Source organism: Heterocephalus glaber, unplaced genomic scaffold (genome assembly GCF_053883595.1).
Source record: "Heterocephalus glaber isolate CG9 unplaced genomic scaffold, H.glaber_assembly_v1.0 deba00001593, whole genome shotgun sequence".
In the NCBI taxonomy this organism is placed as follows: Eukaryota; Metazoa; Chordata; class Mammalia; order Rodentia; family Bathyergidae; genus Heterocephalus; species Heterocephalus glaber.
In genome coordinates this window covers 1,291,359-1,311,703 of record NW_028258368.1, presented here as the reverse complement: position 1 = coordinate 1,311,703, position 20,345 = coordinate 1,291,359, and the positions used below count along the sequence as shown (strand labels likewise).

The 20,345-nt window shown below is 41.7% G+C and overlaps 1 protein-coding gene across 2 annotated transcripts in view; it reads left to right on the top strand.

Moving 5' to 3' along the window:
* Tiam2 (TIAM Rac1 associated GEF 2) overlaps positions 1-20,345 on the top strand; it is a 107,087-nt gene that overhangs the window by 11,518 nt on the left and 75,224 nt on the right. The window contains exons 4-8 of one of the 2 annotated variants that reach the window (XM_087193543.1): positions 3,733-3,905; positions 5,976-6,200; positions 16,989-17,174; positions 17,855-18,001; positions 20,106-20,177. In XM_087193543.1, coding sequence (XP_087049669.1) covers positions 3,733-3,905; positions 5,976-6,200; positions 16,989-17,174; positions 17,855-18,001; positions 20,106-20,177 — 803 coding nt within the window. The remainder of the gene's footprint in view (positions 1-3,732; positions 3,906-5,975; positions 6,201-16,988; positions 17,175-17,854; positions 18,002-20,105; positions 20,178-20,345) is intronic. The other variant, XM_013076695.3, reaches the window with a different exon arrangement.

Sequence of the window (20,345 nt, the reverse complement as noted above, 5' to 3'; positions counted from 1 at the left end):
ATTTCCCTCCTAGCAGGTCTGATATGTTTCGGAGAGGACTTGTTCATAAACGAGAAGATGGCTCTTGAGAAGGCTGTATGTGAAGTGTCCCTATCTGGAGAGATAAGCAAACCTATTGGGTAGTGGTGTGTGTAGCGGGGGTGAGGATCTGGAATTGTTTATGAATCACAGGTGAAGCTACCTCTTACTTTTATGATATTTAGAATGGATGCACTTAATCCATAATGTGTCATGTACCTCTTTTGTTTTTAAGTAAAATTTGTTTCTTAAAATTAATGCTTTTGAAAATTCTTGCCTGCCTGCTTTAAAAATCCTGTGTACATCTCTATAGTGATGGGGGGGTGGTGGTGAAGGTATGTATGAGCATATCCCACCTGGAAGAGCAGAGCCAGCCCTGATAGTAAAAGGATTCTGGACCATATCATATGGAAGATGATGTAAGGATCTAGGAATCTTTATCCCAGTGAAAGTAAGAAATGGGGTGAGAGTGAGCCTTAGTGTTGTAACGGGACTTTGGCTTTATTCTGATTCTCCAAAGGTTAGGACAGGACTAATGGAGGACAGGCTGATTATGTGTCGCTGAAAAAAACCACCATCTCTAGAACCACAGGAAAGTGGGAAGACAGAACCATACCTTCCTGCTTCCCCTGCTTCTGACAACACTGTTGGGTAGCCAGATTTTCAGAGCCTCCTTGTTGCCGTTGGGGGCAGGGGAGTTGAGTCGGATTCAGGCAGGTGCAATGTAAAAACTGGAAGAGTCCATTGCCAGGCGCCTCTAGTCCACCCTGGAAGGTAGACCAGAATGCCTGGCTGCTAACTTCAGGTGTAGGGATGAGCCTGAGTTTTCTTTGACTGTTTTAGGATCTCCCTGCCTGTGCCTTGCTCTCTTGGAGTTTGCTTGTAAAATACTTTTAAGATGCACAGATAAAGGGTGCTTTGTAAGTGTTATCAAGCACATATTCCTCATTTCCTTTCAGTCAGGGCTAGGCATGTGATAAAGATGTTTTTCTCAGCATGACCTTTCCCACATGGCTTTCTACACCTTTTTCTTCTGGGAATTCAGAATGTTAAAGTTCCACTTTCTTGGCTTCGAGTCCAAGTTGTAATATTTGGACTTAACTCTTTGATTTAATCTTAGTTAAAAACATATAATTTCATTTAGGCAGAATTTTAAAATTATACTCCAAATATCTAAGTAGATAAATTAGAAACAGTTTTCTATAGAGAGCAGTTAACAGCAAACTATCTGGTGAGCTGCTTGCGTTGCATGCATAGGGATAATAAGGGCACAAATGTTTTTCAGGATTGGGAGGATGTAATAAAGTTTTAACAAGGGTGGTTCTGCTTTATACTTGTCTTTCCTAATGAGTAGGTTTTCATGCAGTTCACAGAGACTTCCCAGGATGAACAGTTCACAGGTCACTAAAGATATCCCTCAAGATGCACAGCGTACTTTGTACATCAGAAGAGAAGTTCATTAGATGCCTTTAGGAAGCTAGTGTTTCTGCCCTGAGATGGGCCAGCAGCAGAGAGTTGAGTGAAAATGTGGGACCAGGGGATATCAGAGGCAAGGTATATTTAAGGGATGACTAGGACTGATTGCTGTCTTCCCACTGGTGGTATTTCTGTTTGCCTCTTCTACTGAACTTCCACTACCATTATAATCTTTACATTTTTTTCTGCTTCTGTGGCAAGGAGACCATCCACTGTCATCCCTTCAGGCCACCCCCCATGCCTGGTGGACACAGGTCCTGGCCAATGGCTGCAGCACTGGAGTGGGTGAGAGGAGACCTCATTAACACAGGTCAGCTGTGTTGTGCCAACTCCAGAGCCCCCTTTGAGACACAGAGTTCCTTCATGTTAAAATTGATGTAATGGGGTTAAGACTAATTTCTTGTTCTTTAAATCGAATAGGCATAAAATTGTGCATATGGTGCTTCCATTTAGGCCTGACAATGTCCACACTGAGCTGTAGTCTGGTGTTGATGAGGTTTGTGGCAACATCTTGGTACCCGTCCAGCATTTACATTTGTTTCCTCTAGATGTAATGATTCAAATTGTGCCCTTTAGAATACAATGTTAGGGAAACTGGGAAGTAAAGGTTGACCCATTGGAAAGAATTTGTACTTGGTGCAGTTGGCATGGCTCTGTCACCTTTACCTTGGCCTTGGGTCCCAGGTCATGAAATATTGCATGTTCCTCAGACAGGAACAGCCTTTCCTGATGTAAAGATTAGGTTTATTGTTTCCAACTGCATCACTGGTGGGAATAGAGAGTGGCTCAGACTTGCAAGAAAGAGCTTTAGCTATAAATTTCTTGTTCCTTTCCCTTGTCTTAATATGTGAACATGCTCAGCTTGCCAGTTTAGATGAGGTGTCTGATTTGGTTTCTTGGTGCTAGGGATTGAGTCCAGGGCCCCCCAGGATGCTGAGCACAGGCTCTGTCGCTGAGCTGCACCCCAGCCAGTGGGTGGGTTTTCTTTGTGAGGAGGAGCGATTGCTCAGTACTGACTGGCATAGAAAGAGAAGTGCTATTTCTTGGGGCAGGCATCTTCTTGTCCTGGCTTCTGTGCTTTGCTGTTTGTTCATATTAAGGCTTGGTTTTAGAGGAAGCAATTAAACTAACAAGAGTCAAATAGTTTTTAAAACACCTATGAGTGAGGACATAGTGCAGTAGGATAAAATGTCACCAAGTGGACTGTGTTCACTGACAGTGCTGGGGACACTGGCACGTGTTTCCTTACTGTCAAGTGAAAGGGGTTTGCAGAGTACAGGTGGTGACCATGTCATTTATATTTGTGTGCCGGAGCTTAACACATGAGAGGTACTCAAAAATGTTTCTCATATAGAAGTTTGAAGGGTTACTAACACTCTTCCAGAGAACAAATTTGCATGCTTGTTAGAAGCAACAATTTATTCCAAAATATTGTCTAATATTTATGGCATTCCTATCTGATGATTAAAACAGACCTTTAATAACTTCTTTCTGCAATGCTTTATTAGCTTAATGAGGAAAAATAAGCATTTTAGAGTACTATTAAAAATCCATGCATATTTAAATTTTTCTTCCTTAAGTTAATAAGATTATTATAATATTTCCTATCATTGTGAGATAAAAGATATACTAAAATCAAGTTACATGGCCTTTGGAGGATAAATAAACTGGGTACTTTCTCACAAGTGGCAAAGTTCCCTCAATATATGTAGTTTCTAGTTACCACACATCACAGGTATAGTTGAATGGGGGATTTTCTTCTGCTTCCCACATGGAGGTCTCCTAAGTAGTGCAGCCTTATGCTTAGGAACCTGGGTGCAGGGCCACTGGGCCTGAGGATAGATCCCCAACCTGCTGCCATCCAGCTATGGGACCTGTGTGGAGGCGAGCTTTCTCCCAGGTCTCTCATCTGGAGAGCGGCTTAAACAACCATGCCTGGCTTGTGGAAAAACGATTGAGGGAGCCAGTGTGTGTGGAGTATCTGGAGGAATTAAGCAGCAGTGCATGCTTGGCATTGTTACCACTGATGTTACATATCTAACACTGTACTGGAGTTTGTGCTAGCAGAATGAGGCCTTCAGATGCCAGCTGTTCCTTGTCAGTTGTGTTTGTACTACATAATCATTTCATTTAGGTCTTTTTTTTTGTTTTGTGGATGCATCCCTTATGTCCTCATGCCTTTCCCGACCTTCAGGTTGGGTGGTGGGGACATTATTATTTTGCTTTTGTCTTTTCCAGGCTGCACTCTGCTGTTCTACGAGACCTATGGGAAGAATTCCATGGACCAGAGCAGTGCCCCACGATGTGCCCTCTTTGCGGAGGACAGCATTGTGCAGTCTGTCCCAGAACACCCCAAGAAGGAAAACGTGTTCTGCCTCAGCAACTCCTTTGGAGATGTCTACCTTTTCCAGGTACTGCCCGTGCCGTGCAGGTGGAGGGCTCAGGGAGAGGCAATGTGTACAACTCAGATGAGGAGTGGGTCGGACACAACGTAGAAATGAAATAGAGTGAATACTCTGTTAAGTTTGCAGTGGGGCCATGGCCAGTCCTGTCATTGGTACAGTGGGCGTTTCTCAGGTGGCCATGAAGTGCCAGGCTGTGCCCAGGAGACACTTGCCAGGGCCCAGAGAGTAAGCACCATGACCCTGCTCTGGAGTAGCTCACAATCTGCAGAGTGAAATATCCAGGATTCCCAGAGCTGAGGCTTTTTAAGGAATCCTAGCAAATATGTACAGAAGAGGCTTCGGCCCTTGCCAAGAATGCAGCAGAAGTCAAAGGAGAAGCTTTCCAGGAAAGCCCTCATGACCAAGCACCCTGAGGTCTCCGTCCCTGTGGACGTGGCCTTAGGGTGTTAAAATTCAGGTTATCTGCTTTTAGCAATTTTCTAGCAATCGAGAAGTTATAGAGCATAGTGGTGCTGAGCCCTGGGTGCTAGGTCAGCATTAAGTTTGCATCCTGGTGCTGTTGTTGAGTACATACGTCATCTGAGAGCACTTACCCGGCATCACTGAGGTTCAGACTCTTAAACGATTAGGTTAATAATAAGAATAATAGCTTCAAGGATTGCTCTAAGGTTTAAATAATATAGTGTGCACGTTAGGTGCTAGAGAAGTTCTGTTTTGTTTTGTTTTTTTCAAGATGAGATCTCATTGTGTTGCCTAGGCTGGCCTTGAACATGCAGACTCAAAGGATTGTCCTCCAGGGTAGCTGGAACTATAGGTGCATGTGGCCACACCTGGCTGAGATTTTTAACTATTATTCTTAAACTTAAAAGAGATGGGAGTGATAGCCAGGAAGCACAAGGTACTTCTCCAATGCTCCTCCTCTAAACCTAGTAGTTCATGTAGACACAGTGCCAGCTGTAGATTGTGTCTGGCTGGAAGGATCATGGGAAGCCTCCTAGGTCCTGGGGTCAGATCTCGATGAAGTTGATCCTGTCCCTAGAGCCCCTGCAGGCTAACTCTGGGAATCTAGAAATCTGTGTAATGTTCACAGCAACAGGATTTCCTGGGCATGGCAGTAGTAAACTGCAGCCTTCCTGCTGTCCCCAAACTGACTTCACTTACAAGGGTCAGGGCCTGAGCTTTGGTTTTCTTCTGCTTAACAGAAGAATTGTTTAAAACTTTCTATGATGCCGTGAAGCAAAGTAATTGATATTAACCTGAATTGTAGTGCAGGTAAATGCCTTAGGTGAAATCTTCCTGACTTCCCTTAGGGCTCAGTGTGAAATGAATATTTTATTTTGTGATCCAGGAAACATATCTTTCATTTTAAGAAGTTTTATCATTTGGTCCTGTTTTATAATCTCCAAGGCCCATAGAGTATAAACTCCATGGCTTGTGTAGGAATGTGGATATTTCTGGACTTAAGATGGATTGAAAGTGCTTTTCAGCCTTTTGAAAATCATATATACTTGTCATTATCCTTTATTCAAAATTTCCTTATTGTTTTTTGAATAAAATATTTTTCATTTGTAACAATTGTATATGGTCATTATATCTGAAGGTAGCAAAGAGCAGAAAAAGAAAAACCATTCCATATTCCTAATATTTGAAGACAATGACTTTAATACTGTTATTGTACATTATTTCTTCATATTCTTTTATTGATATATTTCATAATTGAGGCCATACAGTAGATGTAGTTTTATGTTCAGATTATATGTATTTAGAGCTTCTTGTCATATTTAGGCCGCCATGGTTGTTTCTCTCAGACCCTCTGGACCTGAGTTGAGTGGCTGGTTGTGTTTTTGAAGTTAAACTGGTTTGTTTTTTTTCTCCCCCTACAGGGGATTGAACTCAGGACCTTGTGTTTTGAAGCAGGCGGCGGCACCACTGAGCTAAATCCCCAGCCCAGGTTAAACTCTTTTTATGAAGTGCAAATACTTCCTGGGTTTTATGCATCAAAGCTTAGTCTGCCATTTTGGAGAGAACTATTGTGTTAAAATCACTTCAAACAGTTTCCCCCTCCTCTGTGTTTAGGCCACCAGCCAGACGGACCTGGAGAATTGGGTCACTGCCATACATTCTGCGTGTGCATCCCTTTTTGCCAAGAAGCATGGGAAAGAGGACACTGTGAGGCTGCTGAAGAGCCAGACGAGAAGTCTGCTTCAGAAGATTGACATGGACAGCAAGATGAGGAAGATGGCAGAGTTGCAACTGTCTGTGGTGAGCGACCCCAAGAACAGGAAAGCCATTGAGAGCCAGGTACTGTTTGCTTACATGGCACTTGCAGCAATCAAATGCTGGGTTGGCTGGGGTGGTCATTCTCTTGGGACAAGTAGTCTCTGAGGCTCCTCAGTTTATGTTCTCAATGGATATTCTTTTGTAAAATGGGGAATAGGGCACACTTTTCAACCTTTGGTGGATAGATAGAAACAGGTTGAGCATCCCTTATTTGAAATGCTTGGGACCAGCAGTATTTTGAATTTTTTCCAGATTTTGAAATATATGCATATACATAATGAAAAATCTTTGGGATATAACTTAAGTCTAAACACAAAATTATGTTCCATATATACCTTATACACATAGCCTGAATGTAGTGTTATATAATATTTTAAATAATTTTCATGGTATGTAATTTTTCACTTACGGTGTTATGTCAACACTTAAAAAGGTGTGGCTTTTAGAACATTTCAGATTTTGGATTCTTGGATTAAGAATGCTCAATTTGTATTTTTTAAAATCTTAGTGACCATATATTTTTTTCCTGTGTTGAGTGGTGCCCTCTTGCCTGGCTGATTCTGTCAAATATTGTTACTTTCTGGACAAAATTGTACATAATAAAACCACTAGATGATTAGACAAGTAATATTTTGGTACAGAAGAAGGTTTTGGAAAGAATGGTTTGGTGTAACATACCCACTCCTATGTCAGTGGAATCTAAACAAGTAACAAGTAACAGATAGACTCCTAAGGAAAATGGTCAACTTCCACATTCATATACTCGCGGGAGGTTTCTGTGCTGTGTGCATTTTAGAGGTGGTGAAGGAGCTTTGTAGACAAGCTGATCCCTTAGAGGAATGTTGTTAGGGGAAGTTTCTGGCATCCCATCTTACGCCAGGTTCCCTGGGCAGCTGAGCTGGAGCTGTGCCCGTGAGGAGCGTGACTGGGGGTGCTCACAAGCGGCTTCTGGGTGTTGAGTGAGGAGCAGGGCTGGGCAGGAATGAGTGGACTGTGATGCAGCTGGATCCATAGGATGCCCTGCAGCTGGAGGGCCAGTCAGAGCTGTTGTGCATCATGACAAGGGCCCGGGCCTTTGTGCCTGATGTCAGCCAGTCAAGGCAGAGCTGTTTGGGTGCAGTCAATTCACAGAGAGGCTCCACCTGGGACCTGTGAGCAGCCCTGGGAAAGAATCCTGGGAAAGAATAGTGCAGCCCCGGGGGTGTACGACAATGTCTACCATACCCCACTCCAACATCAGCTGTTAAATGATTTGGAAACCTGAATGAGGAATGGAGTGAAGATAGGTTGGTGTGTTCTTGCATTTTTCATCTTTGTTACTTGGTAAATTTTACAGAGAAGTCAAGTTCTTAAAAAAAATTCCATAGTAACTCAACCATTTGAACATACTTCTTAGAAATAAGATCAGGGGTCAGCAGATTCAGGCCTGGTGAGGGCCTGCTTCCTGGTTTATAGATGGCGACTTCCTGCCGTGGCCACCTTTGGAGGAGGGTGGGGGAGCTCAAGGGTCCTCGCTCATAAGGGCACTGATCCTGTTCCTGAGGGCAGCGCCACAGGACCTAATTGCTGCTCTAGAGGCCCCACCTCCTAATACCATCCCTTTGGAGTTAGGATTTCAACATAGGAGCTTTGGGGGGAATATATATATATTCAGGCCATAGCAGTCTTGAGTGTAAAACTTAGATGTAAGTTTTATTTTGTCCTCTGAATTCAGGGGGAACATATACTTCTAAGTTGTGGAAAGATCATAGGTAGTTTTTGGAGATTGATCAGGAGGTAGTGTAGAGGATGGACTGAAATGCAGAAAGGTCATGGCAGGGAAATGGCACTGGTCTGGGTGCAGCCACAAGGGCCCAGTCAGACCATCACAAAGGGAGTGCAAAAGTTTATATGGAAAATGTACACCAGAGTGCAGTTTCCTTAAGTCTACAGAAAGTTAAAGATAGTATCCTGTACTTCCAAGTGGACCTGTTCCTCAGATAGGATGTGCCATTTATTTAGACCTGTCAGCAGACTCCAAACTGCGAAGTAGTTTTAACATAGAAGTGAGAAGGAAGCTGATCCTCCAAGAAGCTGGAAGGGGTTGGGAGAGCATTTTGGGTCTGACAGGAACATAGCTGCTGCCACCAAGCACAGCTTGTGTTCTCACTGCCCCACCTGCTGACATCTGAGAGGAGTTCAGGTCCTGAAGCCACCTGGCTGTGCCTCCCAGCCTTCTGTGTTTGCAGTGCAGTGTGTGGCAATAGCTGCTCTATTGAGGGTAGGGACAGGTCAGAGGGCTTAAAGGAGAATTGGTTATCCAGGTTTTCTTTATACAGCGTCTCACCTGAATGTCCTGAACATCCTGAACGTCCAAGTTTCAGGCACCACAGCTTGTCTGTTGGTAGAGATATCACTCTTGAAGACCAGTGTCAAGAGTGTTCAGAGCATCTGTGTAAAAATTCTCATAGGATACCTGCATACCTGTGTTTATAGCAGCACAATTCAGCAGCACTAATCTTGGGAGCGGCAGATTAATGGATAAAGAAAATACGGTATTTATAACAGTGGAGCACTACTCTGCCATAAAGAAGGATAAACTTGAGTCGTTTGTAGAAAAATGGATGCATAATCTTAAGTGAAAGAAATCAGACACACAAGCTTAAATGTCACTCAATTCTTCTTATGTGAGAAACCCAAAGTAAAAGATAGTTTAAAAAAAAAAAAAAGGGTGAGATCTTTTGCAAAAGGAAATGAACTAAGAGATAGAGGGAGAGGGGAAGGGAAGGGGATGAGAAGATGTATATGTACACGTACCAACTCCCCGCCAGAACTGTAATCATTGTGTACTGCAAACATGTACTGAAAAATACCTGAAAGAATCCTTTCGTAGGGACTGTGATGGGGAAAAAGCATGGTTTTAACTTTTCCTGGCTCTTTTAAAGTTAGCTTTGGAGCCACCGTTTAGTCCCCTGGAAGGAATGCCCAATTTGGAGTTTTTAGGTCCATAAAATATAGTCAAGTGTTTGGGTTTAAGGAGAGAAAAGGGAAATTGGGCAACCTTGAGAGCCCCCAGCCTCTGTGCATGTGTATTTGAGTGTGTGGCCATCCTTTCGTGTGTGTGAATGTGGGGGCTCTTTGTGATCAGAGGACGTTCAAGGAAATGGTTTTTAAGACATTTACATTTTCGGGCCGGGGATTTACCTCAGTGGTTCCGCCACCTGCCCCCGCAAGCGCAAGGACCCGAGTTTGATCCCCGGTACCAAAACAAACAAAAAAACCAAAAAAAGAAAACATTTAAATTTTCATTCAGTGTAGTTTTATTCCTTTGTCCATGGTTTGTAAATGCTGCTTTGGTGATGTCACAGTTGGTGCTGTTCTCCGATTCAGAAGGGAGATTAGTTAGCATAAATCCTACACACATCTAAGAGTCCTGGGCTGTCCAGTGGCCTAGAGAGTAGAACTTCTAAAGAATTAGGGTCATTATCCTCGGTGGCCCATTAGCCTGTCTTTAACAGAATCACCCCCTTATTTTAAGTGCACCATCCTCATTATGACTACATTTTCATATCTGTTCTCCCCTCTCCCATACGTGACCCTTACCCATTCCTGCTTCCTCCCCACACCCACCCCCTGCTTTCATATACTCCCCTTCCTTCCATAGCACTTCTGTGTTCCAGAAGGAACCATTTGGGTTCATCTTCAGAAATTCTGCCAAGAAATATTCTCCTCACCTTATTGGCAATTTTAGCTTATAATTCAGATCTGTTTCCCAACAGGGCTTTGCAGTGTGGGTGACTGGAATGAAACCTGCTGGGCCCACTATCCCAGGTCATTTGCCAGGGGTTTTTTTTTTTGGTACCGGGGATTGAACTTGGGTCCTTGCGCTTGCGCAGCAGGCAGCGAAACCACTGAGCTAAATCCCCGGCCCCCAGGAGGTTTTATAAAGAGAGCTGTTTACTTTTTACTTGCAGACACAAAGGTGAAGAGATATTCAAGGGCAGTGAACACATTTGGAGTTGCTCTTGTGAGACCTTCTTTGACCAGAGGTTGTGATATGGTGCTCTAAAGGCAAAGATATTCACAGGTTGGGACCAAACATCCCATATATATGTAGTGTTCTCTGAACTACCTTTTAAAAACTTATATAAAAGAGGAAGGCTCTGTCCATTTACCATTTAAAAATCTCGACTTCACTGTATACTTTTGTTTTTGTACTGCTTTCCCTGGAGACTCCGAGAACCTCAGATCTAGTCATAATGTGTCCCAAACTAGCAGAACGCACAGTGTAGATGACATCATGCAAGATCAGATCTCTGGAGTGGGTTTTCTTTGAAATATGTGGGTGGAGAAATATCATTGTTAATGCCTTTTCCTAATAAAAAGACATTATCACAATATTAATGGCCGAGTCTCATACTATAATGGGGTCATATGCTTTGCTTAAAATAAACCATCAGATAGTCTGGTGCTCAGGCCTCTTGGGCTTTTCTGGGGACATGATGATGCAACTTTCACTTGAGCGTAGCCAATGTGGACCAGGCCATGCCGAGCGTCCACATGTTGGAGAGGCTTTGAAGTTCTGAGGGAGGAAGCGTTGTAAATTAAGTCCAGTTAGTACTTTATTTTCCTTTCCGCTGATTATTTCAAACAAGTAAATAAGGACAGGGCCTTAGGTGGTGCTGGCACCCTGCCCAGATGGCTTTCCCCAGCCTGTCTCATTGTGTGCCTGGGGTGTGGGGGTCCCCACTGTGCACTGGCTGGGAGGGCAGCAGTGAGCCTATAGGAACCCTGTGGCATGGAGAAGATGCTTAGTTGGGGAGTACATTGCTCTGCACTTTGTGAACTGGTGGGCTTTGTTTTAAATATTTACGCCAAGGTTTAAAATGATGAAGAGATCACTGGGCGGAGCGGGGCACACCTGTAGTCCCAGCACTTGGGAGGCAGAGTTCAAGGCCTGCCTGAACTACACAGAGACCCTGCTTCAAACAAAAGAAAAAGTGGTGAAGAGTTTTCAGTTTAGCCCATTGAAAACTGTGGAAATGTGGACAGTGTGAATGAAAATAAAACCGCGTGCATGTGGGCAAGCACTTTGGGGAATAAACTGTTGGTGACTGGACTCTGTGACGGGGTCTTGGGTGGGAGACAAGGCCAGTTGATGGAGGAGTGGATGACGACATGGACTTTATTTGGCAGGCAGTAGACAGATGGTGGAAGTGTTTTGGGCAGGAGAACAGAGTTCGGTTTGGTTCAGTGTTTATTAAGTGCACGGTCTGGCTGAGGCCAGTGTGCCCAGTCTAGGGGCTCAGAAAACAGAATGTTTGGGTGCTCTCAGTTGAAGAGGATGACAGGCAGTCAAGCCTATAGTTTCAGCAAGGTAGAATGAATTCAGAACAAATGGTATCTGAGAGTGCCAGAGAAGAGAGAAAACAGATTTAGCCTTCGGTCTCAGAAGACTTCATAGGAGGAATACCTGAATCACTTTCTGAGCAAGAAGGAATTAAGTAGAAGAGGAGCAGACAAGGGCATTGCAGGGAGGTGCAGACTGAGCAGAGGCAGGGTGCTCTGGAACAGTGCAGGGCGCGCTGGCGGTTTGTATGTTTGGGCAGGTGGTTAGGGGTGAGTGGCACTGTCATTCCCTGTACTGCTGCAGAAAGCCCCAGCTTTGCCCTCCCTCAGGTGCATCCTCCACAGGACACAGAGAAGTTTGCATCTGGACACCAGCCCTGATCCCGGGCCACCTGCCTAACAACTCTCTTGTTGCTGACAAGATGAAGCCCCTGAGACTTCCTCTTCACCTGACCTCTGCCCAGCAACCCAGACTTGCTGTAGGACCTAAGCTCAATCTTCCTCTCCTCCCCTTAGGCCTGTCTTGGGCAGAGAGGACCCTGACCTCAGGGCACGCAGGTGCTGTCGTCTTCCCTCCCTTGTCACCTGGCTCTCCCCTCCACACCTGGAGTGAAAGCAGAAGGGTTAGCTCCTCCAGGGTGCTGTCCACCACTTCTTCCACCTACTCCCATCAGGGACCTGCCCGGAGTCCCATGAATCTTGGTTTCCGTCTTTATCACAGCTCTCATCACTTTGTTTTATAATTATTATCTCCTTACGGCTAAGCTTCCTCCTGCTACAACCATGAGCTCCTGAAGGAAGCATAACTTTTCGATCCCTGAACTCTTGGTGCTTTGTGGAGTTAGTGAGTGAGTGGATGCACCCATGCCTCTTGTGGACCTGGAATTCTTCCTCTTTATTTTGTGGGAAATGGTGTTCTTCCTAAGTTGGCCTCACCCCGGCCCTTACCCTGTGTTCCTAGCATCTTTCCTTCCCGCCTTACCTTTTCTCCTCCTGCTGATAGAACCCTTTCTTCTGCCTCCTATTCCTCCCTGGTTTACTTATCAGAGACTTAGGCTCAGGCCATTGTCATACTTGATTTCCTAATAACTTCAGGAGGTAAAGATGCATACGGGTATGATTGAAATATGTGGTGCATGTTTAAATAAAAATTATTATAGTAAAAAACACATTAATATAATCCTTGTTTTGAACTCATCCCATCATTCTTGCCACTTTCTGAAGCAGTTCTGAAAGTCTTTTTATGTGAGTGATTCTTTAAGGTGTGATCAAATGTTGTGAATTCTGCTCCTGAGTGCCATTCAGTTGAAAGCCAGGCTCATAAGAACATTATAGTGCGTTGTCCGTCATTCACCTTACTCATTGCATGTGGAACTCTGCAACCTCTGGCTCTGCCCTGAAGTCAAAATGACCCTGAAATGTAAAGGTTATAAAGTGATTCAGGCATTGAGGTTGCCCCTACCGTGCAACTAAAGACATTCATGAAAGAGGACTTCCAGATCGGCTTCAGAAAGTGGCAAGAAAATGAGATAAGTATTTGAAGCAAGGGGGAGTATTTTGAGTGGGATTAGTGGCAATGTATATTTTACTGTAATACATTTTTTAAAAATTTAAACATTAACTATATTTTTCAATCATACCTTGGATATTATACCCATTTAGGGGAGGCATGAATGGACCCTTAAGTGCAGTAAATTTTCTAATGTTACCCAGCTGGTGAGTGGCAGAGCTGGGCTTTGAACACAGATCTGTGGTCCTTCTTATAAGCCCTGTTGCTTCTCAGTAAAACTTTGGTAAATAAGATGATGTTTTTCTTGCTAACCAAGCCATGGGATGAATTGCTTTATATAAATTAGAAATGGATCCTCAATTTACTTGTTCTTGTAACTTGGACTTTCCTGGCTGATTTAATTGGATGTTCATTGGCTATAAAACTGAGTGAATTTCATTTCAAAACAAACAAAAACTGATTCTCTAAACCTTATTTAGTTTTTCTAACTACAAGCTAACTTCAGTGTAATCTGTGTCACTGGTTAATTTCTTCTGTGAAGTTAGGTTTTAGTGTTTGAAAGTATGGAATGGACGTTTTCCTCTTATTCCACTAAAAAGGAAAAACAAATTATCTTTTAGGCCAAATCTAGTAAGGGACAATTGGCCAAATACTACAATTAAATGATTAAATGGTAGAAAATATTTTTCTAGGCATGTTGGGTGTGGCAGGAATGTGCTCACATCTTGTCACTTATTCATTTGATTGGTTATTTTTATCACTAGGCTTCATCTCTTCCTCCTCCCACTTTCCTATAGTGGACCATAACCTCTCTGAGCTCATTAAATGAATATAGCTGTATTAGAAATAGAGAGGAAACTTCTGTATTGAATTTGAGTCAGTGCTTAAATATGGGAGTTCCCCCTGTAATTTTGTTAACATTTTTTCCTTTTACAATGAAAGGTAATGAAATCCTCCTTAAATTTTTTTCCATCCATGTCATTTTTGTGTTTTGTGCATGGACATTAAAAGAAATGAAAACTTGACATCATCAGTGGGCATTTTTAGTATTGTGTCCTGATACTTATCCTTTAAAAATAAAGACATGTTTGGGGATAATGATTAGTATGTAAGGAATTTAGAAAAGGAAGAAGCAGTTTTGGTTTAAAGGAATTGATTTTGGGCATTTTAGTTTCGATAATGTTAGTGTGTTTCTGGAGTTTTTTCCCCTAACAAATGTACTATGAGGTAACATTACTATTTTAGTGGCTATTATTACTATTAAAGTTCACTGAAGTAACATATATAGTAGTTCAAGAAACTGACTTATTATTTCCTTTACATTTAAAAAAGTGTAATTTTATCACATCTTCTGAGGGATTATTAATATATTTTTGCATTTAATTAACATTACTTAAAGTTTAGGCCAAATTTGAATGTCAAGGTTCAAAATCAATTTGCAAAATGTTCAGGATGAATAAGGCACCTGAACAAGATTGTAGATAGTCTTACCTCCTGTCCCCAGAATACCCAAGGGCTTATGGGGAGAAGTGAAGTTGACAGGTAAAACTTGAAGTGAAAGTTGCTGGAGTATGTTTCTAGGTGGTGCCTGCTCTGATTCAGATGAACTCACGTTCGTGGGGTCCACTGGGGTGCTGTACTTGATAGCCTGCACGTACTCTGCATATTGTCTGCATTGGCATCAGTTTGGGTCCTCATGAGTCTGGAAGGGCTTGATCATTTTGTATCCCTGAGCGAGGCCTTGGAGTCTATCTGGGCTCAGTCTCTGCTGCTGAGAACTGCAGGTGTGGTAGCACCAGGTACTTTGCAGGTTCAGTGCTTATGTCAGCAGACTTTGTAAACATTGTAAGGTCTGTTTCGAACTTATGAATCCAGCCCTTCTACCTCCTCCTCCTGTCAGTGAAACCCTAGCTATGAAAGTGTGTTTTCACTGTCCTTTCACTTGCAAACCTCACCAGTCCCTCCCTACACCTTTGCTGAGTCTGTGGAAAGAAAAATAAACTATTGCATTATTTTTTATTCAACCCCAAATCCTCGTAAGTCCAGTGACTGATTCTTTCTATAAAAAACTATGATTTGAGAAACAAGATAAATACTGTCTTTAAATATGGAATAGATGTATGGCTAAGATGGCTTTTCCTACCATAGAGATCTGTGTTCGCTGGTTTTTGGTGATTGTCATAGACCTAGATCTTATTTCTTTTGTCTTTTTAGTCCACCATATATGGCACAGGCGTCTTTGCTCTTTTCTGTCCAGTGACATTCATTTTCTTCTCACTTCTCTACCCTCAATAGAACTCCTCAAAAATATAAACAGTTTTACACTGAGGTATAAATAGATCTGATAAGTTTCCATACATTATGCAATCTGGAAATATTTTATTAGGTGACAAAAGAATACATCTATAATTGTGGATTTGTAGGAGTGATCTAAAGAGAAAGATATATATGAGACAGAACTCAAAGTATAGTTTCACCATGGCTTCTGGCAGGGATCAGTTTATACCCACCTATCACTTTTGGAATCTAAAATTCTCCAATATGCCAAGACCAAGAAGAGATTTATAGTCTAATTTGAACTCTTGGTACTGTAGAGTAGTGGTTTTCACTAAGGCTAGGCACTGGAATCACAGTAGATGCTTTCCCAGGCCTCACCTTAGACTTAAAGAATAGACTCCTCAGGCATGAGACTTGGCCACCTGCATTTTTCAAAGCTACCAAGTCATTGTGCTATTCATTCAAGGCTGATAGGAGGAAGCTATCATGTCACTAATAAAAATATATAGAATCTTAATCTAAGTTAAATTCATTGTGGGTTTTGAGATTGTTTTACTGTACTCTATGACTTCACTGTTTACGAACAGTGGTGAATCAACATTATTTAGGTCACACAGCTGTCAGGTTTTTTTTTTCATGCAGAAAATTGTACTGTCACCTTCCTAAAAGATAAGATATGGAGAACTTGGAGAAGGTCTGGAGATTACCCAGAATTTGTAACTTTTCTATGGGGAGAAACTGAACACAACATAGTGTTTAATGTTGGAAATCTTTCAAACGATCATTTATGGAGAATTAAAGATTAGCCTGGAAGGTTAGCATATGTTTGAGGCTACACACTGCAAAGGAAATAACATAGCTCTTTTACCGAATCCTATATCATGAGCCTTCAGTGTCAGCCTGCTGGCGCTCTGAGGTTGTTGTCAGGACTGTTAGAAGCATGGCTTTCTGATCTGTTACTGAGCCCTGTATTAACAAGTCATTAGAGCCTCTCTTCACCTATTAATTTTATTAATTTGGATTTAAATGGAGGTAATGCTTGTATGTAACAGCTTGTGACGTCCTTGAAAGAAAGGAACGGTTCCCAGAGTTTGTCTTGTTTCTTTACTAACTTGTGATTTCAGTTTTGAAATAAAACCATAGGTATACTTTAATTTTATTCAGATGTACAGATGGTGGGTTTTCTCCAAGAAACTTAAAATAGAGTAAAAGCTCTATTTGTCCTCATCCCTGAAGTCCATTTGCTTTGTCTTGTTTGGAGTCATTACATGCAATGCGCAGGAATATAAAGTCACTGCTTTCTGGTATCCAGCATCTGCCTGTGTGCAGTTCACTTAATCCAGTTTAGGATCAGAGGCTGTAAATGTAAAGGGAAATGAAACAGAAGGGAAAAACTGCATTTCCATTTTCATTTTAAGTCTGCATGGGTTGATGTTGGAGCTCCCCAAAGATCATGCCATTTTGATTTGTCACTGTGTTGGGACCACCAGCCTCCTTGCATTTTGGGCTGTCTTGCTGAAGTGCAGTGCTCTGTGACCCAGTGCATTTTATTAAGAGGGCTTGAGAAGGGGGAGTGGAGAAGGCTGATTTAAACCGTGCAATTCCAGCTGAAACCGAGTTTTCCGTGAAGTTTGTGAAAGGGATTGCATTTTCATTGTGACTTATGCAAACTTATTTACTTCTTACTCTTTAAGATCCAGCAGTGGGAGCAGAATCTGGAGAAATTTCACATGGATTTGTTCAGGATGCGCTGCTACCTGGCCAGCTTACAGGGTGGGGAGTTACCGAACCCCAAGAGCCTGCTTGCTGCCACCAGCCGCCCCTCTAAGCTGGCCCTTGGCCGGTTGGGCATCTTGTCTGTTTCTTCGTTCCATGCTCTGGTAAGTTCCAAGGGAGGCTGTCAGAACAGCCTCCAGAGAAGATTGACATGGTTGCTCCCCTTTCTCTAGCTTGGTGTCATCAGCTCTGCCTGTGCTCACCCCAATAACTGAAAGGGGTCACCCAGAGGCTAGAGGATGTGGATGGGGAGGGGAGGAGACTGCAAAGAGTTCCCAGATGTTTCTCTACTACTGGTTCTGGGAATCTAGCTACTAGTTGGCAGTTACTACATATTCAGGTGGGTGTCTGCCTTCCTGCCTTTCCCTCCTCATAACATTAGTCATGGTGTTTCTGAGGAATTGCAACAGTGCTATGAAGATTGAAAAGCTGATTGAAGGGTGTGATCGAACCCATACTCCAGAAAGCCTCTTTGCGTGTTCTGAAATCACTCCTGGGTTGGTGGCTTCTATGTCTTGAACCAGCTCAGCCTGGGAGGTCTGTAGGTTGTTTTGCTGACCCTGTTGGCTACTGTAGTGAATCTGAATGTTGTAGCTGGGTTTGTGCTCCTAGATAAGAGATGTCTATTTGGTGGGCACATTTCAGGTATATCAAACATGCAGGAGCCTTTGACCCTGATCAAAATGTATGTATAGCAAGCAGAGCTTATTTTGGTTAGGGCAACTGTTAATTCTGTCACCCACAAAATACACTTTAAGATTTTTTAAACTGTGTTTTAAATTAGGTATGTTCTAGAGATGACTCCGCTCTCCGAAAAAGAACACTTTCCCTGACCCAGCAAGGGAGGAGCAAGAAGGGCATATTTTCTTCCTTAAAAGGGCTGGACACCCTGGCGAGGAAAGGGAAGGAGAAAAGAGCTTCCATCACTCAGGTGAGTGCTCAGCATGGGAGGTACGGCCTGGAGTGACCTCCTCGAAACCAATTCTTTTCTGCCTGCTGCAAACCAGTGAAGTTCATCCTTTAAGGGTGGAGTGAAAGTTGTCCAGGAATCAAAGCAGTCCAACCTTAGCATAACCTTTTGCCTCCAGATGAAGTACACAAGTTGGTCTGACTGCTCTGGCATGCCCAAAGAGGCACGTATACCTTTAGCAGCACTTAGGAACACAAAAAATAAGAATTTTTAGAAAGTAATTTACACCTTTAATTACTTTAGTACTGATATTTATTTTCCCATATCAATTATATTAAAATGAATGTGGGAAACTAATAATCATCACCTGATAAGAAAATGACACTGGAGCCAAACCTTACCCTTGTTCACCAGCACCTGAGCTGCAAGTCTGGGATGCTCACCTGCCCGAGTCCAAGGCACTGGACAATTGCTGCTGCTTATTTTCCCTTGAGAGGGTAATGGCTTTTTCAGGATTTTGTCAAGAAAAAACCAGTCTGATCATTCGTTGCTAAAATAGGACGCAAGTACAGTGAATTCTGTTCAGAACATTTTGAAAATGCACATCTGAAGTATTTCATAATGCTTCACAATATAGTTTATATTAATGAATTTTATCTTACTGATTTATTTATATTAGGATTATTAATTTTTCAAACTTGAAAAGATAAAGTTAGATGATCTGAACATATAAGTGAACAGGGAAAATGCCATTAAGTCCAAAGAAGTTCTTATATTTATTTTCAGCAGGTTGCTATTCTGAATATGCCTTCAGTGTTATCTGAGAAAGTCATATTTCTCAAACTTTATTTTCTAATTTGTATATGGCTATTTAATTGTGTAAAACATTTTTATGAATTAGATGACTAAAGAGACTAGTATCAATGTCTTTGGCCTGTTGAAACAATAAAGTTAGAGGTAGTGGGGAGTGGGTTGGATGAAAGTAGGAAAGTGTGAAACTTTTATTTGTTTTGATTTGTTTTGTTTGAGACAAGATTTCACTTTGCAGTTAGTTAGATTGGCCTTGAACTCACCATGTAGCCCAGGCTGGCCTCGAACTCATGTTAATCCTCCTCCCTCAGCTTTCTGAGTGCTGGGATTCCAAGCACGTGTCACCATGCCTGGCTCTGCATGAAACTTCTTTTATGTGGCCACTGTTTTTGTATATGCCTATACAGAAAGAATAGCACATTTTCAAGTTATAGTACATGCATTTTAATTTAGTTGTAAACAGTAATCATCTGTTGGTTATGAATAGAAACATTTTTGTTATAGATTGTAGCCAACTGTAAATGATTGGGTAATGCTGAGCCTTTGCTTTCTGAATTGAACTATAGGATGTTTAAGGTCTTTAACCAATTCTGACTTTAATCAAGATAGCCAATTCAGTGTAATTGAGTGAAAAATTGATAAATAACTTGATAATTTGCTTATTTTTCTTAGGTGTAGACAGTTAGCTAATTACCTAGCATATGTGGTAAATGTTCGCAACAGAAGATTTCTTGATAAACAAAAGCATTTGGTTGAACACTTTTTGTTTTAAAAGATGTGAAACCAATTACAGTGTTAGTATTTATATAACTGAGTAAAATTGATTTAGTGGGTATTACTAAATGCTTAAAGGTCTTAAATGTTAATATTCTATAAAATTTACAAGATAAAATTTGGAAAATGATTCCTAATTTCTCCAAACACAACCAGTTTTAACGTTTAGCTATCTTTTCTTCCAAAATTTATTCTGTACACATTAAAAGTAATTATAAGCTTGACTTTGGTGACTTTGCCAACTCTGAGATCTGTTCAGCATCTTCAGAAACCAGTCTGAAAGGCTGCTTGGTTAAAAGCAGCATCAAGAAGATTCAGAATGATTTGAATAATAAATGACATCATAAAAATGTAAAATATGTTAACTATATGAAGAAAGAAGGAAAGCAACTTTTTCTTCAAATTTTTATGGTACAGTATTAGTATAAATTATGAAATAAAGGTTTTATGAAATGTAACAATTTTTTAATACTGAAAAAGGTTGGATGCCAAATGAACATTGCAGTCATTTCGTTAGTCTTTTTCCCCCCGTATCTGTCAGATATTTGATTCCAGTGGCAACCATGGATTTTCTGGAACTCAGTTACTTCAAATCTCCACTAACTCCAGTGAGGTAAATTTGACTGTAGGCGGCAGCCATCTTGTTTTACATTGGTGACACAATGCTCAGTTAAAGAATGCTGATTCAGAATCTTTAATTGAAAGTAAATTTAGTCAAAATGGTCTCTATTAGATAAACTAAGAGATATTGTCTGAATGCCAAGTAGTTTTGGAGGTATTT